Raw genomic sequence first — 17,083 nt, 5'->3', positions numbered from 1 at the left:
GAATGTCTAAAATGACTCTTCGCTTAAGACTTCTCTGAAAAGTGGGCATCGAGGCCTACTGTCCGCCAAAACCGAGTGCAGCCGCCGCACCGCCGCTGCTGATTGTGATTTGTGTGACAGGGCGAAGCGCCGCAGCCAATGAGCGCGCTGTGTGCGCCAAAGGAGGCAGAGAATGTTGCGCACAGACGCACAGCGCGCTTTGGAGAGGAGGAACACACTCCACTCCTCTCTGCTGCCGGGCACCTCTTCGCAACGCGGGAGAGATTAAGCACCGGACTGGTTATTTAGCACGGTGAGAAGAAGGAAAATAACCCGAGTCGAAGGATATTAAATCATTTTTACGGCCCTTTTGTCCGGAGTTCCTGTTTTTTGTTTTGTTTTGTTTTTTTCTTCCAGCGGGTGCAGTCTGCTGCGCGTCGGCCTGTCATGCGTCTTGTCTTTGTCAATGGTTTTAAACACTGAGCGTCATGTTTGTGGACCCTTCAGCTGGGATGTAGAGGAGGACAAACCCTCCTAAACCCGCTCTGTAGTCGCCTTTTCATTCGTCAGGAATACGGTGATATTTGTCGGAGGTAAACTGCATTTTAAACGGCTGATGTTGTTTTCTGGAAAGTGAAGCACTTCTCTGAAAGTCGATAGACTTTTTTTTTAACATTGATGGTGGGTTGTCTTATAATGACCCCCGCCTGGAGGTCGTAGCTGACCCTTCTTATTTCCCTCGCCATCACTGCCCCTCACCCCAATGATGACTATGAGCTCTATATCAGACACTTTAGTCCCGCCTGATCCGTCCAAATCGGCGTTTTTGGAGTTCGGCGGCCACGGCTACCCCGGACCCCAGCAGCCCTCCCCCGGCCTGTCCCACAACCATTATCCGGTCCACGGTCTGCACGCCGTCGGGCCCTCGCAGCACGACGGGCCCTTCTCCTCCGGTGCATCCTCGTACGGTCGCCCGCTGGGATACCCGTCCTATCACAGCCCCGTGAGCGCCCACCACCCCGGGGCTTACCTGCCCTATCAGCACGGGGGTCACGGCGGCGCGCTTGGACACACCAGACTGGAGGATGCAGGTAGGTTCATCCAGAAAAAATATAAAATATTCATGTGTGCACGTCTCCTTTGCATCCACACTTCACGCTTATCACCAATATGACCTAACGCCTAAATACTGTGGAGCCTCAGCAGATGGGCTCAGCGACCACACTGACATTCATTCATTTCACGTCTTTTCAGCTGAGTTGGAGTTGAACGATGTCAGAGAAAGAAAGCAGCAGTTTTGAGGCATTCAGCGTTAGTTTAATTGAGTCATGGGTTATTTGATTTTTACTGGGCCCACCCGTCCTAAGAATAGGCTAAATGATTTTCATTAATGATTCGGTGGCTCGTCCTGAATACAGACCGATGTGACGGCCTGAGTCAGAATGATGATAATTGTACCACCTCACAGGACATTAAATGAGACAATACGCATGAAATAAGTAAAGAGAAATATGTATTCATCACAGATGGTCCACTTGAAGTGGGTCTCTATTGTAAAAAACATGAAATTTATTGCACAGCGGAGAACAATAATTGGATCCACACAGGTCAGCCACAGCGTCGTGTTTAGTGTACTTTGGGGTTGGACGGGAGATGAGCTGGAGGCCTGCAGAGACTGTGGGACTCTCCACAAGAAGCGGCTCTGTGGTGTCCCGCAGCGGCCCGAACTGCGCGCTCTCCAACCCAAAGCCTCAAAACTCAGCCCATCATCTCCCTAGTTTCTGCTGCCTCCACATCACACACACGCGTCTAATGATAATAATAATAATAATAATAATAATAATAATAATAATAATAGTACCTACAATAAGAGCAATATGCCAATAACAACAGTTTAATAATAATAATGATGATGATAATTCCACTAGGCCTACCTCTTTCACAGCTGAAAAAAAATAAAAATAAAAAAAATAAAATAATAATAATAATTAGTGAATTTGATTAAAACAAAATGTTAACGGAACCAAGAATATTTCCTGCCTGTTATCCATTTGATAACAAGGAACAGATCATTTGACCTCAGATCAATTACAAAATACATAACATTACTCTCAAGCAATTCTTTTTTTGGTCATCATACAACCTGTAGGCTGTCACCAGCGTGGCCCATTGTGAGGAATATGGATTACTTCATGCAGACTTACTGCAGAGCACTGACAGACAGTAGCTCCTATAGCTGATAGCTTATATTCTAAAAAGATTTACGTCAGTGCAATGAAACATAATAAAAACAGACAATTTCCCAATTTGATAAGAAGAGCAAAAATCCAGTTTATGTTGAGAAAAGAAAAAAAAGATATTATGTTATCTGCTCATTTTCTGAAATCTATCATGCTCAGATGTTTTGTGGTGAAGAAGAACAGTCTGCACACAGGACACTTTACTATAGGCTGAAGTTTATTAGCCATATGTGCATTAAATCATTAACAGAGGGTCTGATCATGTAATACTACTTCTGATACGATTACTACTGTTAATAATAATGCGGGTCCTTCTATTAAAAAAATGCTTAATGCTCTGTCGAAACTGTTTTTCTTTCTTTCTTCTACCCCTCATGTACGGTATCACTTTTAAAGTCTGGTGTCTCATTTTGTCAATTTAACATGTATAAAGAAGCCAAAATACAAGAAAAATGACACAGGAGCCTATGGAGATGTGCAGGTCCTTACTGATAATCACAAAATATTATTATAGAACAATTCAAGGTTGCAAAAAATATAGTTTCACCATTTATACACTCAAATACAGCAGAGAAATGCAAGAAATTAATTAAGATTAACTGATTAATCCGTAGCAGTCTATTTACATATAAGTGATTTTATCCCAACTCGCCTTTGTGCCTTTTTCATTGAAATTTTATGCACGTCGCTGTAAATTGCTGAACATATTAATTCAAAGTTTCATGAAACAGATTTTTTTCATGGTCTACAGATGTCAGTTAGATGAAGATGTGAAAATGCCAGATCAGCACTTTGAACTGCTTTCCTCCGCTTGCCTCTACATGATGTATAGAGTTAGTTATTTTACCACAAATACAACAGTGTGTGTTCACAGATGGTGACATTGTTTTATCTCCATTATGCTTCCTGACATTTCTTAACCTTCCCTCTGAATATGGTGATGATTTTGAACTGATGACATGTTGACACATTGCTTGAGTCAGCTGTAAAACACGGTCGAACACAATGGATTTTCATTTTCTCTGTATCTGTGGTTGGTGATGACAGAACTTCAGCTCCCAAGAAGACTATTTATATTTCTCTAATTGGAATTGGAATTCTAATTGTAATTTCTATAATAGTTTCTTCACAAGAGGTCAAACAGAGAGTTCAACCTCTATGGTGTCTGACGGAGCATAACATACAGTACATTTGAAATATATATACCTTTATAGTTATTTCTCATTTTCATTCAATCATCAGGTCCAGTTTTTGAAGTGAACTGATACCACTGCAATACATTATGCAGTCTTAGTGAGGTTAGACTTTCTAAAAATTAAATATTTAAAGAGAAAGAATCATTATTATTATTTTACATGTGCAAAGCTCACGTCAGCAAATCACAAGGACAAAATTTATGCTGGTAAATTCACATCCTGTGCAGTTTTCCTCTCAAAATTAACCATCTTTCTTTCTTTCTTTCTTTCTTTCTTTCTTTCTTTCTTTCTTTCTTTCTTTCTTTCTTTCTTTCTTTCTTTGTTTTGCTCGTCTCACTGCTGATGCACGGTGCTGTCTCTCCTGAGCTGCAGCTCACTTTCAGACTCTGAACATCTTGTGGGGCCTTGGCTTGTCTGCAGCTGTTCTCTCCTGCCACTGCAGGCTATAAGCTCATGTCATAACAAAGATCAGTGTGGGCGAATATACACAGTCGTATAGGTTTCTTGAAAAAAGAAGAAGTAAAACCCTCTCAGCTGAGCTGCACTTAAACCAAACTGCTTTGGAATCTGGTGTCAGGGAGTCATTCTCCTCATTTTACAGCGTTCTTGTCATATTTCAGGACACTGAACTGTGCTCTGGTTATGTTGTTTTTTCCTTCAGCTCATAGCAGTCTAAAATCCATCAGCCTGCGTTCTCGCAGAATGTATAATGACTTTGTATCTCACAATATGACAGAAGGAAAAGCCTTGTGTTCATATACTTACACCAGCATTACATAAAGCAGCATCACAACAAATCTGTGTTTAAAGAAAAATGCTGTCTCCACTATTTTCTTCCATTTTGTGGTCAAATTTAATGTGGTTGAGGTTAGGTGCAAGGTTAAACTTCTTTACTGTAATAAAATGGTTGAGCCTATACATAAACTGACTGAGTGTCCCTACATATTGGACAAAAGAGAAACCTTTTTTAACACATAAGTATAAATTTCCTGTGAAATGAGGTTAAATCTGTTTCTGTTTATTCTTAAAAACTTCCATCACAGTCTAATAGAGGCCACGTGGATACAGTGTAAAAACAGATCTGCTCCCTGAATTGCATTCTGTTCTCTTGAGCATTTTTATAGTCGAAATGCTGATTAATCAGAAAAATCTTACACAATGAGAACGGCACAAAAAGCCACCACAAGCTTTCCTTTAAAAAAGCTCAAATATGTGACAGACGTGACGAGACGTCAGAAAAAACAAAAAGATATGATTAAAAAAATGGACTGTAGAGATATTTTTGCACTTTCTATTTTTCTCAACATTTCGAAGGATGTCATGACCACAGAGGGTTTCAGTGTGTTGATGTAAGACGAGACACTGGTTTCTGTAACGCGAAGGCCAAACTCGTGTCCCCACTGAACTGCCAGTGTTGATATTTATCTTTGGAAAATTCTGTTTTCCTCCAGAACACGAGAAGCCCACGGCGGTGATCGAGAACGGGGAGGTGAGGCTGAACGGGAAGGGGAAGAAGATCAGGAAGCCCCGGACCATTTACTCCAGCCTGCAGCTCCAGGCGCTCAACCAGCGCTTCCAGCAGACCCAGTACCTCGCCCTGCCCGAGAGGGCCGACCTGGCAGCCAAACTGGGCCTGACACAGACCCAGGTACTGTGGTGGATAGCACACACACACATACACACACAGAAAAAGACACAAAATAAGCCAATGAGGGCTACTGATATCAATACACTCTCCAACTCTAACTTATTGTAGCCTGATGATGCAAGGAAATCAAAAAGTATTTGAATGCAAAGACAAAAGGAGAGAAAAATAATGAATGTTTTATACTAATATGATGAATTTGTTAAAAAAATATATAAATATCTGCTTTCCTGAGACCTGGAACATTTTTAATATGAACTAAGTGTTGACTAATTTCTCCAACTGAGGGCATATGTGCTAATGTGTACAGCATTTATGACATACTTTGAGGGGGTTGCATGAGCTATCACTTGAATGCATGACCACAACATAGTTATTATTAATTCAACATACACACATGGAGTTTTTTTAAATGAAAAACACACCCAGAAAGTGAAATCAGATTTATTGCAGAATGTGAATCTGACACGTGTGTGTGATTGTCGGAGTGGATTTGATATCAAAGACTTCCTCGTTTTTCCTGTGAAAGGGCAAAGAGGGCAGCATTAAAGCCCAAACAGGCACCGCTGCATTCTTGTTGACTGGTGTCACTGCACGTTCCTATATGTGTCAATTACTGTGTCAGTGCTCATATCGTGAAGTTTAGTCATAGAATGAAAAGAAAGAACATGAAACCACACAACAAGAAATGAACAGGGCTGGAGCATGTGTGTGTATGTGTGTGCGTGTGTGTTGGGTGTAACTGTGAACATGCATTTATATGTCTGCTGATGAGGTTAAGGAAAAGACTTGATTTGCCACTGGTCATCTTTCCCTCGCAACACTTTTTATTTGTTTGTTTTCTTTCTCTCAGAACACACACACACACACACACACATACACACACATACACGTGCAGTCACAAGCAAATAAAAGCTTAATGGCGGCCATTTTGTCTCTTACATGAAGTTGGTGAACCAGCGTTGGATGCTGTCTGTTTGAACAAGTGACGTTTTTCAGCCTCTCGTTTCAGCAGTATGAACATCTGAATTTCATATTGTTTTTATGAGGCGCGCTGGGATTTAATAATAATCCACAAAATTTTCCTATAAATAAACGTCTACTTTTCCACACTCCATTGATATTAGACAATAGTGATTCAACTTTTACCCAGTCCATTAAAGCTCTGATATTTGCTGCTCGAAACACACCGGACTGATATTGATTGGTTTGGTTTTTTTGTTCCTCTTCTATTCCATCTGTGAATGTCAAGACAGCAACAAAAACACTATCAGATATTATTTTTATGTTTGTGTGACTTGGCTAATATTGTAGAGAGACTATAACTTCAGAGGTGGTTCCTCTGAGCATCTTTAACATAAGATATTAGATAAGTTTCAAAGGTCTTTAAAATACAGTATGTTGTGAAATAACAGCTACAAGCTGAAAAACACACATCTCATTATGAAAAACATGATCTTATTCTAAAACTGCCTTTTGGATGGCAAAACTTGACATAATCTGGCTGTCCTTACCATTTATTTGACCCAATAGTTCATGTGCTGTGCAGCTATAGTACACAAGTAAATAAACAAGTTTTCAGGATGGATCTTAGAGTAAAAAAGCTTTGTCATGGAACTTGCTGTTAAAACCTTAAAATGTAGAAACTTGTGCTCCTCCTCAGGAAAATCTACCAACAAAATCAGTTCTTTCAGCTTTTTTGCCCATTGCCAGTTTGTTTAAAAGTCAAACTTTGATTACTTACAGTCCTTAGTTTAGGAGTGACATCTTTGTTTTTTGTTAGAAAAGATTAATTCTCTGCTTCATACATTTGAAGGTGTAATTTAAAGAAATCTTAACCTCACCAGTTGACACAAATGAGTCAATAGCTGAGACTGCAGCTACTGCAATCTGTTAGTTAGCTTTAGCAGATATTTAGCTTGTTTTTTTTCTCCATCTTGACTGGATTGAGCTACTGCCTCATTTAGTTAAAAAGAATAAAAAACTTCATGAGAGAGATTCATAAAAGTAGATATTTTGTCATTGACAGATAAACAGTGCAAGGAAAATTATTCGAAAATGTAGTTTTAGCTAATCTAAGCTAGGCTAGCCATCGCTATCTCAACAGCTTCCATAGCTTTAGCTCTCTTTGGATCAGTTTGGCTCTGGTTTTAGGTGTGTTAATTAAAAAACCTGTTTTTATAGAAATTATACATTTCAAAAATTATACATTTCAAAAAATAGATTATTGAAACAGATGTCAAAGGTATTCACTCAGTTTGGATCAAATGTGCACGCTAGTTACTGTGTTCTGGCTTTGTAGGTAGTGTGGCGTAGTTATTAGCATTATATGAAAATGAGTTCTGACATTATTAAAAATGCAGTCTTTCACTGAGAGACTTTTGAACTTGGGAGCACCAGGTGAAATTTGGAAAACAGGAACCATTTTCAGTAGCACATTCATATAACGTCCACTGCTTTCCTGTCGAACGCCCAGCCACTGTCATTTAGAGCTGTTAACATCCTGCCTGTGATTATAAGCATTGTTCAAGGAAGGACAAGTCGACACATGCAGCACCATCTTTGTGCCAAGAAATAAGTGGGTCTGTGACACATTTTTAACAGTCATGTGATGCTGTGTGTAGCATTATCAAAGATAAAGGTGAAGAGGAAAGGTTTGAGTATGGAGCACGTGTCCCAGTGGGAAGACATTAGGAGGAATTGTTCGGGAATAGCTCATTTGAAATACGATACGTGTGTGTGTGCGTGTGCGTGCGTGCGTGCGTGCGTGCGTGTGTGTGTCTGTATTGAGTATACATAAACAGCTGAGGTCATCAGATGAAGTGTCCTAATCCCATATGAATTAACCACCACAGCTATGTTTACACTGGGAGTAAGAGATGATCTGTTCATTTGCCTTTGCCTTTTGTAGTGGCGAAGCGGTTTTGAATGTGGTCTGCTCAAAGTCACACTCACCAAAGAAGCACCTTTCTTAAAAAAATCTTTCTCTCTGTATTCTTTGAGGTGGTTTGGATGAGGGAAAGTGGGTTTTGACTGACTGTATTATAGTCTTTACAGTATGTCAGTGTTTGCTGATACTGTAGGGCAATTAAAGGATATCTCTGGCTGTAGTTTTAGGAATGCAGACACATTTTTGTGGGTTCGGGATAAAGACTGTAGGTGCCTTTCTTTAAGCGGGTGCGTCTTTTCTCTAAGTGCCTGCCCTATTTAGCTTCAAGCCAGCATTGAGGTGAGACTTTTCAGACATAGCAACTCTGCAGGGGGGTTTCCCACAGTTTGCCTGCTAAGAAATGTTTTAATGTCATGACTTAATTGTGAACTGGTTTTACAGGTTACTCAAAAGTCAAAATGCTGAACTATTTTTTTGGAGCATCAAGTCAATGCCACCAGCCAAGAGACAGTCCACAAGATGAATTTTTTTATACCTTGATATGACATTTTAATTTGTGAGCTTTAGAGGCGCGGTTACCTTTAGACAAAGCCAGGCTAGCCGTTTCCCTCTGTTTTTCACTCCTTTTGCTAAGCTAAGCCAACTGCTATTGACCATCTTATCAAACTCTGCGAGAAAGCGAAGAAGTGAATAAGTATTTCTGAAATATCGGACTATTCCGTTAACGCACCATTTTAATGGTCTAACTTTAAAGACAGTTTATTCACTATAACCGTGAATTTTGTCAAACCTGTAGCCTAATTACTGATATCTCAGAATGTGGAAACATCACTGAAAGCAAGTACAGCTGGGCAACAAGCTCATACCTGTCAACAATGGGGTTTGAGAATAAAGGAAATTTTCCAGCGCTGCATCCTGGGGTGTCCCACCACCCTCACCACTGTCCACATACCCCTTCCATTTAGACAGGAGTACACACAGTGAATCCTAAAATCACCGCCAGGTAACCACTTGCTTTAAAATATCAGAGCAACAAGGATTGGTTAACTAGTTCCTGCATTAAGTGACTACAGTTTAGTTGGTCAGAATCAGATACCTGGTTGAAATGCTGTGAACAGCCCTGTATTATATGAATGAAAACACAAAAGGCCAGATAAATTCCTTTTTTTTTTTAATGCGTTACTTGAAGGATATGTACACATTACTTACACATTATTCTTCAGCTATGATTTTGAGAGAGTTTACTGGCATGGTTGGTAGGAGAGGTTGACGACAGTGGATGGCAGCCAGAGTATGAATACAGTCATTGGTGGAGCACGTTTCTGCACCTCTTGCTTGAGCTTATGTTTGTCAGATTTGCTGTTTTTTCCCTCGTGTGATACACAAAAATTCATGTGACAGATTTAACAAAATTTGTTAAAGCTATTTAATAGCATGACTTAACCTTTTTGGCAGGTAATTCAACCCTCCCACATGTCATCCCTCTTCTTCTTCTAGTTTCATTGGCGGGTAGCATTTGATTGACTTGTCACCTCTAGATGTTACATCTGATGTTCTAAAAATATGGGAGATGTACAAGAAAATATTTAAAAGGGAGTAAAGTGGAAGAGAAGGGTAAAATCCAGGTAAATCCCAGGAAAAATGGAAGGGTTGACAGGTCTGAACAAGCAGTCAGACAAGAAGACTAGTGTTTAACACTTTATTGGAGGTTTGACCAAAAAGGAGTGCAGGCTTAATGTCTTCAATAATCATTCATTGCGCATTACATACAAAAACAATTTTGATGTGCAGCTAGTACAGTCAAAGTTGAATCAGGAAGACGAGCTGCACTGACTGTTTCTACAGCTGGAATCCACATTACTAGATGGCAGCCCATTCATTCCTATGAAAGTTCCTTGCTGGGCACAAAATACCTCAGGTTTTTCCAGCTTATTGGGCAGGTAGAGCATGTTACAGGACTTCTCCAGGTGAGTTTGCCAGGTGAGAGCATGAGTGTTAGGGCATATTCACACCTGCCTTGTTTGGTTCGAACCAAACCAAAAAAAATCGCCGGTTCGGACCTCTTGGGCTGGTGTGAATACAAATCATCGAACTCTGGTGCGGACCAAACAGCCGGACCAAGACCCAGCCGGAGAGGTGGTGTCGGTTTGCTTCCAAACGAACCCTGGTGCAGTTCACTTGATATGTGAAAGTGACCGCTCTCGGTCCGACCCAGTTCTAAAAATTATATGCCTTTTTGGATGCAACAGGCTCCCATTGCTGGCTGGCATTATGGGAAATATTGCTAACTCCAAAGATTAGCAGCACGACCATCAGGTTAAAATGAGTCGTGGATCAACGTGGAGCGAAGAGGAGATGAAATGTCTTTTGGAGATTTGGGCAGACGACAACATAGAAGGCATGCTTGACATTGTGCCAAACGCTTCTGATGCTCCAAAACGTTTGTAACTCTATGAAACAAATCAATATAAGCGCAACGAGTGCAACACGCTGAATCTCCATATTCTCCTTAGTTTGTTTTTACCGGCGACTTTCCTGGTCTGAATATGCCCCTATAGACTTCCTGTTGACTCAGAAGTCAGCTGTTGACTCCCCACAGACATGAGATGAGTTTGATTGGACTGACTGGATCAAGTTTTGAGTATGTAAAGAGTCATTTAAGGATATTGTGGTGCTCAGGAAAAACCTGTCAACCTGTCTGAATGCCTGTTTGTTGGCAAATGTTAGTGATGTCGCTAGCCATGCATACTTAACTTGTAACTATCCGATGTGCCATGAGTGTTTTTTCTTAAATATTGACATTAAAAACAAAAAAATATCACAATCCAGGGTTTTGCAAAATCATCCAGTCGGTCAGTATTCTGTGTGGTTATAGGCTTGGTTTTGGAAGCTAACTGCAAGTCTCACCTGTAGGGTACTTTTTCAGAAATAACCTTTTAGTGGCACACTACGAATTTCACAACTTTCAGTTCACCTGTCAATGCAGAGTAAATTTGAGCTTAATTAAACACTGCTGATAGCTAATGGATGTTGTAAATGATATTTGGGGAAAATAGATTAGATTAGATTAGATTAGATTAGATTAGATTAGATTAGATTAGATTAGATTAGATTAGTCATTTAACACAATGCTGTCTTTTGATTGGCTCATCTTCTCTGTTTCTGGTGGTGAAATAGTGAATCAATGGTGACAAAAAACAGCTCATATTGAAACACACAGTACGGTATGTACTGTGCACAAAAACACATTCCTCACATGCATGGATGTACATTATTCCAGACACACACACACACACACACACACACACACACACACACACACACACACACACACACATACATATCTACTCAAACATATGTAGCTCATGTGCATTTTCATACTGTATACAGATGGAAACATAAAACACACTCACTTGAAGATAGTGATCATACACCACATCTCTAGCCTGCCTTCATGCCATTAGGCCGGCAGCCAACCACTGACCACTTTGCTAATGTTCCCAGACACAGCTGAGAAATGGCACGTAGCACAGCTCTAACGTTTTTCCTTTAACCCTCACTGTCCCTGGCTCACACGTACACATATAGTCATACTAGCACAAACAGCTTAAACCACCAGCATATGGAAGTCTTTGATTTCAGAAAATCTTCCCAGGACACCGCTGATCAACTTTTCAAGATTCAAGATTCTTTCAAGAATATGTAGACACACACAGCAAGGTTTGGTTTGATATATCATGTTCACACACACACACACACACACACACACACACACACACACACAGACACACAGACGCACTCAGTGGCACCTGTCCTGCCTCTCAACCACTCTCCTCTAATGTCCTCTAATGCTGGTGTCATTTGCCGCGCTCTCAGAGAAGCTGTCAGTTCCATGTTGCTGCTGGAATATGAAACCAACAATTACAGCAGAAATCCTCTCACTGAGGCTGCATTAACTTAACGTTCTGTTGATTGACTCCTGGGCTCATCAGCTACACTCCACATACTCTCTTTAGGTTTTCATCCATGAGCTACCACTGTGTGCACCATTCTAGGTCATTTTTATACTGCAGGCACTGCAGTTTGATGGCTGTGATTTTTTTTCACTGTATTGTAAAGCAGGCAATTAAGTTCTTAAGATTTCAGATATGACTTTCTTTTTTTGGTATTTGCAGAATTTACTCAATATAGACATTGGAGAACTTACAGTATGAGTTTAGAGTGGATCTCTGGATAGCCGCATTGTGTGCTGTAATTATAATGGTATTGCAGATTTATGGAGTGATAGTTTCATTTTATGCATTTGCCACCATCCATATTAACTTCTAACATGTGCTGTGATTGACGTCAGCAGATATACTGGAACAATAGAGATCAAATTAAATGTCAAATTTCTCTCTGCATGACTCCTTGGCTGTGTGCGCTGAGTGCTGGGTGTGAAAGCTGGGTGCCTTTTTGATTATCGGGTAAAAGGATAATTTTTTCCACATATTTAGAGTCAATTAGACTAGTCTGAATTTAGAATTTTTATAGAATCAAATATCTTCCATGAACCACTTCAACCATCTTCATAAATACCCATAAAATCCTGGGGTAATAATTCCCAGGACTGTCAGTGTGGAGGAGAAAACAATTTTAGCGCCAAGGGTGTTTTCTCTTCTTTTCCTCTCTCTTTTATCTTTCGCTCCTCTGTTGCCGGCCAGGCCTTGTTCTTCGTGCGACACTAGTCCTTGGGGCATTCGCTTTTTCTTTACAGCACAGTTAAAACCTGTTTGAGGCAAAAGTATCCTACACAGACTGTGTGTAATTATTTATGATTCATTTGTTCCCGCTGAGATGACAGGTTGCCCACGAGGCATATTCATGTAATTTGATGCTCAATTTGAAAGCATGCTGGAAACAGACAGTATGCCATTCATATCAACAACACAAATGAATCATCCGTGACCACAGAAAGGGATATTCAGTTCAATATTTTCAGATATTCTGATGATATTATATCTTTTTAACACACATAATATTCTTCATATGGGGCTGCTTTTTACAATTTAAACATTTGCATTTCACAAAGAGTCGGACTCACTAAATTATATCACACAAGTTTACATTCAACATCCATTACTTTACTTGTACATCTCTGTACATTATTAAGCAATAAGGACTGATGGGTCTATATGAAACACAGTGTTGCAATAATCTTATTATACTCAATGTGATTAGCTCATCTGGTATCTCCACAATATTCCTATTTGTGTGGAAGTCAATGGTACAGTCATGCTAATGTAGATACGCCTACTGTACTTTATGCTCTGTCACATTATTGTCAGCTCGCACGCTATAGCCTACATTATGTTTTTTCACATCATTCGTGCATCTGTATGACTCATCATCACCTAATTGTCTGCCACGTTGATGGTAGGCTACAAGGAACAGGAATGCAACATCAACGGCAAGCGTCACCTGTGCACCATCACTACCAATCTAGCCAGGTAGTCTCAACTGACTGAAACTCAGGTAAACTGAAGTTTCAATACGGTTGGTAAACAGTGTTTCATGGACTGGTAAAAGGTAAACTGCATTTTATATTGCACTTTGACTTCTCAAAACATTTTACAACACAGACCACATTGACCCACACACACTGCTGGCACAGCACTGGTTCAGTATCTTGCCCAGGGGCACTTCAGCATGCAGACCGGAGGAGCTGGGTATCGACCTGCTCTACCTCCTGAGCCACCTGTATACCGCAAAAGCCAATCGCACAACAAGCAACCAAAAAAATTAGTTCATGCTGAGGTGCTGTGAGTGCAGGACCACAAGACCGACAGAGCAAAGTGTGAATACAGCATTTTCTCACTTTAGATAGATGGGGAGGAATGTTATGTTGGTAGTTAAATCTAGACATTATAGTAGTTATGTAGTTAACACAGTGAGGCTTCAAAGAATGACAGTGACTCTGGAGCTTGGCATAGTTGTAATGTTGTGTATAAGGGTGTAAGCTTGCCATCTGCTGGCTGTTGACTGTCGGTGTCAGAACTGCTGAAGTAACAAAATACAACACCCTGAAAAAGGTTCAAAACATGAAATGTTGCAGTATACAGTCAAACCCAAAGGTAGGCTGACATTGTTTAATTAACCAGTAGATTAATTATGCATGATTAGCCAACGTTTTGTTAGCATTCAGTTAGCGTAACATTAGCCAACCCAAACCCTGTCATTACCTAAGATGATTTTTCTCTGTGGAGAGCCTCTCTTTGTATGAGCGCTTGCCTTTTGTACACACTTTGTACGTTACTGATGATTAATGATTGACAGAGGACAAATGACTGGTGACAATGACAGATGACAGCTAGTACGCTTTCCTCCAAAAATGGCAGCACCGCTCCACAATGCGACACAATTCATATTCCCTAATCTGAGAAGGCGTGTTTGTGGATGTTATAGGCCGACAATACTTTGTGTAGTATGGCCTCATCATAATTTACTGTAGTTTTGTCTTTTATCATTTTGATATTAATAATAGTCATTGAGGTTGTTATCTCACATTACATAAAATAAAACATATCTGTAACTGCTTCTATTTTCATTTTTGATGTTGTTTTATGGAAGTTGGACTCCCGCACTTCACTTAAATACTTTTCAGCTGGGTTTCACTCGAGAGGAGCAGTTAAAACATACGCAATAATATGTCTTAAATGAACATCTAGTTGACAGCTGACATTAATGAACTGCCTATAAACATGAACAATGGTTGACTGAAAGTCACATTACATCCACAAACTGTATGGTTCTTGATATCACATCAACATTAGCTTACCTCTTTTCATAAATGTTTTGTTGCTGCTTCATGGCTAATTTTTCAGTGGAATTATGGATGCATTTAGTCCATAAATCTGTTACATGTTTCCTTCCAATAAGGTTCATTATTATTATTAATGCATTAGTTCAAACAGCTAAATCAACTTCTTATGAAGAGATATTTTTGGGTGGCAGAGATCAATGTCTGATTTTCCAGATACATGCAGGTCATTGAACAATACGTCATTACAATGAACTTGTTCAACCCTCTGTCTTTCACATTACTTTAAAATGTAGAACACTTTGTCATAGTTTTCATCATCAGAGGTTACTTTTTATTTTATTTTGTTTCACATTTTCTGACATAATTTCCACTGAAGAATTAACACATCCACCTTCATGCCAGTTAATTACGGATATAAAGAAACTTGACAAATCAATGATAGACCAACACTGGCTGCTCGATGATATTTATTATACTATACAATCACAAATCCACCACCTAAAAACACATTACAGGTCAGTGAAGGGGTCGTCCTTGTTAGGGGTTTGAGACACTGACCATATCATGCCCATCTCTTATCACAATATCAAAATTCAAGCAAAAATGCTGGCATTTACTGCAGTGTAACATCTACAGTCACACTATTTTTTCCCCTTTTTGAAAGACTTCATGAGATGCATTCACTGTACATTAAACATCTCAGAGAAGCATGCTGTAGTCTGGATTATTACATTTTTCCCTTTCCTCATCCTCCAGGTCAAAATTTGGTTCCAAAACAAGCGATCCAAATACAAGAAGATCATGAAGAACGGGCCCTGTGGACCTGAGGGAGACCATCTCGCCCCCCCACCACCATCTTCCTCATCTCCGTGCTCCCTGTGGGACATCAGCATGGCCGCAAAAGGCGCGCCGGTGCACTCTGGAGGATACATGAACAATTTTGCTCACTGGTACCCTGGACACCAGCAGGACTCCATGCCGAGGACTCAGATGATGTGACAGACAGGAGGATGCAGCACTTCCAGGACAAATAATGGATTTATACCAGCAAGCTGACCGGAGCTGTTAGGGACATGGACATTGTTAAGAGTCTGAGCCGCTCTGGAGGCAAAAATAATGTAACTGGCAGATATCAATTGCAGTGAACTGATATGTGGCTAATTTACTTTTGCTTTAAACTGAAAACAGCGAAGAAAATTATAGACTGCTAGTAAGACAATTAAAAATTTGACAAGAAATATTACTTTGAATTTAACTTGTTCTTCATATAATACGTCATCAGGACTGTAGCCATAGAAACAGGGTAGATGTGGCTACATGATTGCATCATTGCAACCATAACATTCTAAATAAACCCAGTAAGACTGCTGATGAGCTTCCAACTAGCTTTCAGCTGCTAGCTAAAGATGGCTAGCTGTGCCTTTGCATCTGTGATGTCCAACACATCTTGGTGTGAAATGAACAAAATGGCTCACATCTCAGTGCCAGAGTGATTAGCCAGATATGAATAGAGCTCAATTGGTCAGTGTCTCCATTGTGAGGATTGAATGCTCAGTCCTATGAATCAACTGAGCATTTGCTACCATGCAAATCCTACCAATCTGCAGAAAGCTGAAAAAACTGCATTCCAGCCAGAAACAAATGAGTAGTTAGCCTCGTACACCCTCCAAACACCAACGAGCCATGCTAGTCTACAGCTGTATACGGCTGGTTAACCATTCTGTTACCAAAAGTCCTGAGTTCCACAAAAACAAAATGATTTTTATGCTTTTATTTGTAGTCTTTTATTTTACTGTATTTCACCGATTTCAATGTTTTTGCTGTTGGAAATTGTGTATATTTGACTCCACTTATTAAGATTTAAAGTTACTGTGTTACTCTGCTGAGCACCAGCCTCACAGGATAATGGTAAATGCTAAAATGCAGCTTTCCATGTAGCAGTAGACCAGAGAAAGAAAGTCAGAGAAGTGACTCAGTAATGTCCTTATACGCAGCAATATTTGTCCAGTTTGTTATCGTTAGCTAATATTAGCCATCATAAGCTACTGGTCATCCCTGATCATGTAAGGCTGTAACAGAGTGTCCTGAATGGAGCAACGGTTTGTTTAATTGCTTATGAATTCCACTTTTCTAAGAGGAAGATTGTATTGTTTCTTTTTTTAAACGGTGACTTAGTCTCACTTTAATACAGCCAGTAGAGTTATTTCTGTCTCCAGAGGAGCTCTGCCCGCCAAGACATTTTTGATAAAGCTACAAATCAAAGCTGGCCCTGCATCTCTGGTTGTAGACATTTCAGGTTTTTCTTTTCAGCTGATTACAGCGGGACAGGCA

General features: G+C 40.0%; 1 protein-coding gene across 1 annotated transcript; it reads left to right on the top strand.

The window, feature by feature from the left end:
- Nucleotides 1–312: 312 nt before the first annotated feature.
- LOC139343712 (homeobox protein Dlx4a-like) lies at nucleotides 313–15,904 on the top strand. Its single transcript, XM_070981481.1, has 3 exons — nucleotides 313–1,070; nucleotides 4,867–5,063; nucleotides 15,509–15,904. Exons 1-3 carry the CDS (start codon nucleotides 743–745, stop codon nucleotides 15,749–15,751), a joined length of 768 nt encoding a protein of 255 aa, XP_070837582.1. The 5' UTR covers nucleotides 313–742; the 3' UTR covers nucleotides 15,752–15,904.
- Nucleotides 15,905–17,083: the final 1,179 nt, after the last annotated feature.

This window comes from Chaetodon trifascialis, chromosome 15 (genome assembly GCF_039877785.1).
Source record: "Chaetodon trifascialis isolate fChaTrf1 chromosome 15, fChaTrf1.hap1, whole genome shotgun sequence".
Classification (NCBI taxonomy): domain Eukaryota; kingdom Metazoa; phylum Chordata; class Actinopteri; order Chaetodontiformes; family Chaetodontidae; genus Chaetodon; species Chaetodon trifascialis.
The sequence above is the reverse complement of the archived record's forward strand: the minus strand, read 5'-3'. Positions and strand labels throughout refer to the sequence as shown.